Raw genomic sequence first — 9,735 nt, 5'->3', positions numbered from 1 at the left:
TCTAAGAAAACGAAACAAGCAAAATTAGTTGAATATAAATATGATTAATTAATTATATATGTTGCAGGATTTACACCCCACCCTTCTTGGTACCAACAATAATTTGCTTAACCTATATATATAAATAAAAATGAAAAATAAAAAACAAAAGCTATCAATTAATATAAAGGGGAAAATAGAGATGAAAATATTATACAGTTAGAGAAATTATAAAAGTAGCTAGCAGTGCATATATAATAAAATTGTAAAAGTATTTTCAATAAACTACTTGTAATTAACATAAATAAACCTTTCATCCTTTTTGTCCTTTAAAATAAAATAATTATTTCCTCCTCAAGCACCACAATCATCTGAAAAGTGAATTCCTATATCTGGACCAATTTATGACGTCAATACTCTTAACGTCCTCTGTTATGTTCTTTGTTTTGTTGGCTATATGAAGCATTTGGAGTCGACATGGACTGAGTGTTCAAGCTAGAAATACTGTGTGAGAAAGAAAGAAAGAAAGAAAGAAAGAAAGAAAGAAAACACACCAATTAGTCCTTCTTTATTACTAACCAAGTATGTGTGAGTGTATCAACTTTAGAGAGGCGAGAGAACATACAAAAATCGCCACCGTTATCTACCAGCACTAATCTAAAACATAGCATTATTATTAAACTACCTATTTAATCTTTTAAAAGATTTAATTGTTAACAAAATATCAATTGAAAAAAAAAAAAAGACATTTTTATATTAAAAGATCTTATCACTTATTTATGAAATGTTTTAATTTAATATATGAATAGTTTTTACAATAAAGCTAGGCTTCCAAAATTTTTTAAATCAAGTCGTAGTGCGCTTCTTCAAACGTATGTATATATGCATTGTTGTCGTTCTTCTTCTTCCTCTTTCTCCTTTTTCTCTTTCTTTATTATCATCGTCGTGGTCATCATCATCGTCATCTTCTTCTTCAACAATATCGTCATCTTCGTCGTCGTCTTCTTCTTTTCTTGTTTTTCTTGAACGTCTTCTTCTTCTTTTTTTCTTATTTGATTCTTCTCCTTTTTTCTTTTCCATCTCATCCTCCTTCATTATCATCATCATCTTTGATGTCATCTTCTTCTTTTCCTATATGTTCAAAAAATTAGAGCATAGAAATTTTTATTTACAGCACATAAATTTTGATGCACAACACAAAATTTTCAATGATCACATATCTTGCACATTGACACTCAACCAACAAAATACACATAGTACATAAATATTAATATACAACACAAATTTTGATGCATAGCACAAATATTTTTAAAGAACTATATGTCTAAAACATTAATACCCAACCAACAATATACATACAGTACAAAAATTCTGATATACAGCACCAAAAAAATTGACATGCAGTACATAATTTTTTATGCACAGCACAACAATTTTTAAACACCACATGTTCAGAACATTGATTTGTCCATCCAACAAATTACAGTCGTGACACAAATTTTTGTACTATGTACAAAAATTTATGTACCATAAATAAAAAATTATGTATCATATGTAAAAATTTTATGCTATATTAATAAAATTTTTGCTATGTACAAAAATTGATGTGCTCTTTCCATAAATTTATATGTTCTCCAACGAAAAGTGCTGAAAATTGCGAAAAAGAAAGAGTGGTAACACATGCATGCGTGATTTTTTTTTTTTTATTTGTGTAGTTAATTAAACTTAGTACAAAAACATTTGTACGTGTAACATTACTCTAATTTTTATTTTCATCTCATTAATTCTTAAAAATTTTAGAATGAATATCTTACAAGTGAAATTGAGATTAAAGGGTTTTATTTAGTTAGATATAGTTTTCACTATTCTTTAAATATAGACTCTCGAATCCAAATATAGCTAGATCTAGTTTTTATAAATTTAAAGCGTTTTATGTTTTTAATAAAAATTGGTGTGTCTCCCGATATATATTTTTTAAAATATTTTCATCACACTTTCTGTGCTATATCTATCTCGTGAAATTCTAAACTATATAAAATTATAAACAGCGGGAAACTTTACAAATGAATAGATAAGGAGCAGTAGCTTAGCTCGCATCAATGTCCTTAAATTTAGAGCTTTAAAAAGCTTTTATCACAAATTTTATGAGGATTAGGGACAAAACATCGTGGAGAGATTCAGCACCTTCAATCATTAGTGCGTGGCGANATTATTTTATTATAAGTGATCCTATAAATATTCTGTAACCTGTAAGTGATCCTACTAAAACGCCTTATATACATTGAATCTATACATAAATTCTAAACCCTTTAAGAAAAAAAAAGAAAAAGAAAAAAGAAGAATGAGTTGACAACAGAGAAAATAAAATAATAGAAAAAACCAAAGAAGAAACCAACAAATTTAATACCCTGTAGTATAAAGTATAAATGGCATCTTGAAAAAGGGGTGGCCAAAAGAAAAAGGTGCTTTGTATTGCGTAGGAGACTTTAGGATGAAGGGAATAAATTGGGAACGTAGTTGATCCCAACACCTAAATATTTGGCGCCAAATTCTAACAGTCTTTTTCCCCCCGAAAAACTTGGCGCGCAAATTCAGTCCCATGTCTCTCTTCATCTATTTATTATTTTAAAAATGTAAGGGCAAAACACCATAATAAGCCAACATCACTTCAAATTTACGTATATGAGCCAAAAAAAAAATCGATTCAGCAATAAGCCAAATGGTATTTTAATGTAATTCGAACCAGGTCAGTTCGAACTGCATTTAAGAATAAATCGAACCAGGCCAGTTCGAATTAGGAAGAAAGAATTGTTGGTAAATCGAACCAGGCTGGTTCGAACTAGCAATGCATGTAATTCGAACCACCCTGGTTCGAATTATAAGTAAGTTAGGGTCTTCAAGTAATTCGAACCACCCTGGTTCGAATTACTAGTGATTGGGCTATATAAGGAGTTCGAATCAGCCTCATTCGAACCATTCTCAGCTTCCCCTACCCCACCAAATCTCAGAGAAAACGACCCAGATTATCTCCGACAAAGACCTGAACGGAATACTCTGCTGATGGGAGACGATCCGGCACGGTTATATCGCTTGGACGAAGTCGCCCATATAGCTGGGGTCATCAACGAGGAGGTTAGTACGGATATAACTTTCTTCTACCGGTACATGTGAGTTAGTGGTTTTGCATGCGGTTTAGATGGTGGTTTATGTTAGTGGTTTATGTTAGTGGTTTTGCATGCGGTTTAGATGGTGGTTTAGTTGGTGGTTTATGTTAGTGGTTTATGTTAGTGATTTATGTTAGCGGTTTATGTTAGCGGTTTATGTTGGTGGTTTATCTTAGTGGTTTATGTATGTGGTTTATGTAAGTGGTTTAAGTTAACGGTTTATGTTAGTGGTTTATATTAGTGGTTTATGTTAGTGGTTTATGTTAGCGGTTTAGTTGTGGTTGTTTAATGTTAGATCTTTCATGTCAGTGGTTTATGCTGGTTTCTTATGTTAGTTGTTTATGCAAGTGGTACTCGTTCATGGAATTTTAAGCGCTTATATTTGGTACGATTTTTTATGCTTTATCAATTATCGTGTTGATTATCTTTGTCACTGGTAATTAAGTTGGTCCTAATAATGCGGTTCATTTCTTTCGCAGCCTCAGCGATGCATCAGGAGCATGCGGCGGCAGCAGGGCATGGTCCTCGATGACAGATACGTTCCGTACCTGCAGATGGCTGGTCTTTACCATCTTGCAAGGCTGAACGATAGATGGTTCCGGTTGGACGAGGCCCTTGTCAGTGCGTTTGTCGAGCGATGGCGTCCGGAGCCGCACACGTTTCATATGCCGTTCGGAGAGTGCACGATCACACTCCAGGACGTGGCATACCAGCTGGGTTTGCCAGTGGACGGGCGTTACGTCAGCGGCTGCCTATCAGAGTTCCATATATACATCGAGGGTGGCCGTTCAGCCTGGGTTTGGTTCGAGGAGTTGCTTGGAGTGGTACCTCCTCCTAGCCAGGTTCAGAAGTACGCGGTCAACTGCAGCTGGTTTCAGGAGACATTTGGTGAGTGCCCGGAGGGAGCTGATGAGGATACTGTGCGTCGATATGCCCGTGCGTACATCATGATGTTGTTGGGCACGCAACTTTTTGCAAACAAGTCCGGCAACCGCATTCACATCAGATGGCTTCCGTTTGTAGCTAGGCTGGAGGAGATGGGGACCTACAGTTGGGGTTCTGCAGCACTTGCATGGTTGTACCGGTGCATGTGCCGAGTGGCGAACAGAAATGTTATCAAGATAGCGGGCCCACTTCAGCTACTTCAGTCATGGATTTTCTGGCGATTTCCTCGGTTTAGGCCTGCAGGATTTGAGACGTTCAGCTGGCCATTGGCCTCGAGGTACTGTACTAAACTTTGTCTATTTCAATTTACTACACATAACTACATGTTCATTCATAATGTATTGGATACCCTAAGCACTCATATAAGTAGCTGTAAGACATGTGCATGGTGCAGGTGGTCAGGTTACATCCCTTCCAGTAGCGAGAAGGGTCCTAGAGTTCAGATGTGGAGGCTATGGATAGACCGGTTGCAGGATAGAGAGGTCAGTATGTCAGTTAATAAGTTTCTTTATTTAACCACGATTTACGAGTTGGGATCACGAGTTGCCCTGACATTGTATAGTTCTCGGTGCAGTTTATCTGGATGCCGTATAGCAGCCCCGATGTACTTCAGGTCGTGCATCCAGAGGTTTTGGAGCCTCGGCATATGGTGCTGTGGCGGTCTGTTACATCGCTTATCTACTTTGCCGTCATAGAGTGGCATCAGATAGATAGGGTTCTTCCGCAGTTTGGAGGGGTGCAGCCCCGTTCACAGGCCGCCCTGAACATCGACTTTCTGATGTCGAAGGACGGCAGAGGCGGCGATCGATGGTTCCCGTCCCATTTGGAGAAGTGGCATCTGTATTGGGACTCCCGTACGGAGAGCGTGCTGAGGTTCGATGTTGTTGCTGACCCTGGTCCGTCGCATGAGTTCTTGGAGTGGTGGAGTCAGCACGGGAAGAGGTTTTTGTCTCCGGATCCGCAGTTGGGCGATCCGAGAGCTGTTGCTATTCCTGTTGAGGCCTCACAGCGGGGAGCTGGGCGAGTTCCTGAGATGAATCGACCTGACGACGTGCCGGATAGGCGGCGGGTTGATAGGAGAGCTCGCGTGGGCAGACGGCGTAGCCAGCGTGACTGGGGGTGGCTTGAGTGTGCTATGGAGGATGATGACGAGGCCGGCCCCGCTGGGGGTCGACGACGACGCCATCCTGGCAGAGGTAGAGGGCGTGCTGCGGTTCATGCCGCTGCACCTGACCTTGAGGACGATGACGATGATCAGCATGGGCCCGAGGGCGGGGATGGTGCAGGGGTGGCTGCAGTTGTTGGTGTTAGTACCCATGATGGGGTGCACGGAGGTGAGTGGTATGGCTCAGGGATGGGTGACGGGGCTGAGCCTAGTGACGCTGGACTTGGGTCGGGTCCTTTTGGACATTACTTTGTTGGAGTACCCACCGACGACCAGCCTCAGCAGGACGGTACTCCATGGGTTATTCCCGGATCACAGTGGCAGGACTTCCTTGGGGCAGATACGCTTGATGCGGACTTCGGCAGTCCATGGTTTCTAGAGGAGATTACGGCTATCATGCAAGAGGACGAGCCGGGCAGGAGGCGTCCTCAGACCCCTGGCACGCAGGCACCCTTAGATGTTGATCTGAACGAGTCTGCTACGACACCTGTTGGTGACCAGTTTGGTTTGGGAGGTACCCCACATTCCGCTTACACCGCTGCATCACAATCTGTCGCCGGGCCGTCTGCCGCACTTGTCCATTTTACGCCACCCGCACAGCCTGCCCCGCATGAGGACGCAGATGAGATAGAGGATGAGGAGCCGTTTATCCGCAGAGGTCAGAGGCCACGGGTACCCCGTCGTTGTGGGACAGGCTCCCACTTGTTTAGATGATTTACTTTTCATGTATTTTGGACGTTAGGGTTCACTCATGTACCTGACCCATGTGGATTACTGTTGTTACTTTAGAGCTGTTTTTCCTTGTTGTTTCTTCATCTTATTGTACTTAAAAATCTGGTATTTACCTAGTGGATTACTGAATATGTATTATCATTGAATCATATAACACTTTAGTTATCAACTTTTGCATTCATGGGATTTCTAGCTATATTCAAATTCAGATGCAACTTTTTCATTACTAGAAGGTAAAAAGATCAACAGATTACATAAGTCCTCTAACATAACATGTAACAGGAAAAAAAATCAATAAACACTAACAATAACAAGATCGCTACAACTGGCCCCCCGTGTGAGACGGTCCTCCAAGCTGTGGGCAACTCCGGCGGGTGTGTCCGGGTTGGCGACAAAGGCCACACCTCTTTGGCCGATTCGGATCTGCTTCGTCCATATTCGTCCGTATCCTAGTGGATCTCGGACGACCCTCTCTTGCACGCCTCTTGGCAGGGTCTGGGATCACGGTTGGCCCGTCGTAAGGTGGCCAGAATCCTTCCGGTATCGGCGGTGTGAATCCCATCTGGTACACACGGAACACTGAACTAATCTGATACACGCTGTGAACATAAGAGGACCACGTAACCCGTGAGTAGGCGCAGTAGGCAAGTGCGTGCTGGCACGGGAAATGAAGTGCTTGGAAGTACCCGCAGTCACAGGTCCGAGACGCAAGCGATACTCTGTAGGTACCCAATGAGAAAGAGCCCGTTGGAGTGGTCTCGGTTACGGTGAACTCGGAGTTATCCCGGTCATACAAAGTCACCGTGAAGCACCTCGCGGTCTTCAAGTTGGCCTCTATACACTTCACCAAGTACTGATTGAATTGCTGTCCGGTTCCCATCTGGGCCTCAGCCTCTCTCCCCTTGCGAACAAAGAGTTCCGCAAGCCTTCCATAAGTTGCCTTCACCAAAGAGCATACAGGGAGGTTTCTGACACCCTTTAGGACAGAGTTCACACACTCCGATATATTCGTCGTCATGTGACCGAATCTCCGTCCCTCGTCACGATGCTGAGTCCACAAGGAATAATCAATCCGGTTCGTCCACTCACACATCGCCGGGTCTTCAGACCGAAGAATATCAAACCAGTAATCAAACTCAACCTCTGTCTTGGCATATGCGGCATTCACTAGAAGCCTACGTGCGTCTTTGCCCTTGAAGGTAAGGGCAAAATTAGCCGCTACGTGTCGAATGCAGAATGCACGGTATGCAGATGGAGGTAACCAACCTCCGTCCGGAGCCTCAAGCGCAGCCTTTATGCCGTTATACCTGTCCGATATAACCAGAAGATCGGGCTGCGGTGTCACGTGCTGTCTAAGGTGGGAGAGAAAGAATGACCAAGACTATGCATTCTCACCTTCTACTAGTGCGAATGCAACGGGTAGAATGTTGGAGTTCCCGTCCTGTGCAATCGCGATGAGCAAAGTACCCCCGTACTTCCCATACAGATGGGTCCCGTCAATGCTAACTAGGGGCTTGCAATGGCGAAATGCTTGGATGAGCGGTGAAAACGTCCAGAAAAGTCTGTGGAAAAAAGCTTGAGACTCGTCTACTTGTCCACTAACTCGAACGGGGCTCGTCCGTAGGATTGCAACAGTACCGGGCATCGTCAACTGGACTCCCAAAACCCACCTGGGGAGCTCGTTGTATGACTCATCCCAGTCACCGTATATGAGGGCAATTGCCTTCTGCTTCGCCATCCAGACCCTCCTGTAAGTCGGCCTAAACCCGAAGTGTGCTGCCGTGGCATTTAGGAGCACCTTGATGCTGACGGATGCATCAGCCCTAACCATTGGCATAACGAACGCGGAAATCACATGATAATCCAAGCTCCTGTGGTCACTCGAGATGGAGGTCGCAAGACAAGTGTGAGGTCCATTGTACCGCTTGACCTCCCAAATGCCCTTGCGCTTCCGCAGACTCAGTCGAATCAACCATGTGCACCCATTCCCAAACTCAGAACACTTGCCCACATAACGGCGATGATCAGACTCCACAACCTTGTACTGTACCCCTCACCGGATGCTGTAAGTCTTCACACTTAACAAGGCCTCGTCTTTATCCTGAAATTGCTGACCAACCTGGAACTCTGTCAAACCAGCAGTCCCTTCAGCATCTCTAGCTCCGAATCCAACAAAGTGCCCTGAAACACCCTCTTGCCTCATGGCATCCAGGTCCAAAGAGGAAAAATGTGGTGGATACTGCTGTGTGCCAGAACTAGAACCACCGACCGCCAATGCAGGCTCAGTCGCTCCAACCTCGTCGCCGCTGTCATCCTCAATCATATCCGGCTCGACGTCGTCCTCCTCTACATCACCCAACACTCCGTCTCCGACGCCAACCGGTGGAACTCCCTGTAAAGCGTTCGGCAGAATATCAACTGATCCTACCAGGTCGCCTACTCCATCATTCAGATCAACAGCAAAAGACGGGGAGGCGACTAGTTGGACCGCTGGCTCGTACACAGGGACGGACGAAGAAGCAACGGCAGGCCTGGAACTCGAACCGGCTGCCGCTGCTTCAGTGGTGGCATTCCGGTTCGAACCCCCTGAGCTAGATACCACATCAACCAACTTTGCCAACAACTCTGGTGTCCTAACCTCGGGAAACTGCCTCCGACATAGAAACATGACTTACAGGTCCTCATCACTACCAATCGTGAAACAATCATACTTCACGGTATCCTGCAAGACAGTGATTGGAATGCGATAGAAAAACTTCTTAACCATTTTCAGACCCTCCAGACCGCTTCGCACCCCAAGTTTCATCAGCACAGATCTAACAAGGTCATCATAGCTCGTCGTTGGTTTCACGACAATACAGAGAGGATCCTTATCCCTTATCTTCACACCGGAGCGAGTTTTCCTCTTAATGGATCCTCTATGGTGAACCAAAACCACAAAACTCTCCTCACTAGCCATATTACACCCTCTATGAGAGCAACTCACGTTTAGAACCATATATATACTGCACTGTCTACCACTAAATCGAACCGGACTGGTTCGAATTCAGTTTGTGTAATTCGAACCAGCCTGGTTCGAATTACTTGATGCAGCTTCTCCCCATATAATTCGAACCAGCTTGGTTCGAACTATGTGCTACGTTTTCCTCCCAAGTAATTCGAACCACCCTGGTTCGATTTACTTGAATGAATTTCTCTCTTAATAATTCGAACCACCCTGGTTCGAATTACTCATGAATAGAGTTCGAACCACACTGGTTCGAATTATATAAATATAGGGTTTGGCTCATTGCAGAAACGAATTTCACTTTGGCTCATTTAGGTAATTTGCAACTTCCCTTAGTTTATTCTAGTTTTTTGCCCTAAAATAAATCTCCTCCAATATTATCCATCTATAACTTTTTTAAAAAGCTTATATTTCGCTCCTATTTTTTTATATAATTTCTAGAATCTCCAGCATATTCAAAACATATACATGCAACCTTATATTTCAATCCTGTTTAATTCTATGTAATTCATAGAGTCTCCAACAAATTCAAAATATATACATAAATTATGAGACTTTGGCATGATTTACACATAAAGTAAAATACAATATAAATTATGTCAGAGTCTTATAATTTATATGTATATTCTAAATTCTTGTTATATAATTGAATTTAATTGAATGTATGGTTAATATTTGGTAAAATATTTCCTTTTTATATACCATCAAATTAAATTAAGCATATGGTCATTTAATAATTAATA

General features: G+C 42.7%; 1 protein-coding gene across 1 annotated transcript in view; it reads left to right on the top strand.

The window, feature by feature from the left end:
- The window catches only part of LOC110270383 (protein MAINTENANCE OF MERISTEMS-like), an 8,339-nt gene extending 2,041 nt beyond the window's left edge, over nucleotides 1-6,298 (top strand). Inside the window, exons 4-6 of the mRNA XM_021119627.1 lie at nucleotides 3,623-4,365; nucleotides 4,483-4,570; nucleotides 4,663-6,298. Coding sequence (XP_020975286.1) covers nucleotides 3,644-4,365; nucleotides 4,483-4,570; nucleotides 4,663-5,967 — 2,115 coding nt within the window. The 5' untranslated portion in view covers nucleotides 3,623-3,643 and the 3' untranslated portion in view covers nucleotides 5,968-6,298. The remainder of the gene's footprint in view (nucleotides 1-3,622; nucleotides 4,366-4,482; nucleotides 4,571-4,662) is intronic.

This window comes from Arachis ipaensis, chromosome B03 (assembly GCF_000816755.2).
Source record: "Arachis ipaensis cultivar K30076 chromosome B03, Araip1.1, whole genome shotgun sequence".
Lineage (NCBI taxonomy): Eukaryota > Viridiplantae > Streptophyta > Magnoliopsida > Fabales > Fabaceae > Arachis > Arachis ipaensis.
This window is presented reverse-complemented; position numbering and strand designations above follow the sequence as displayed.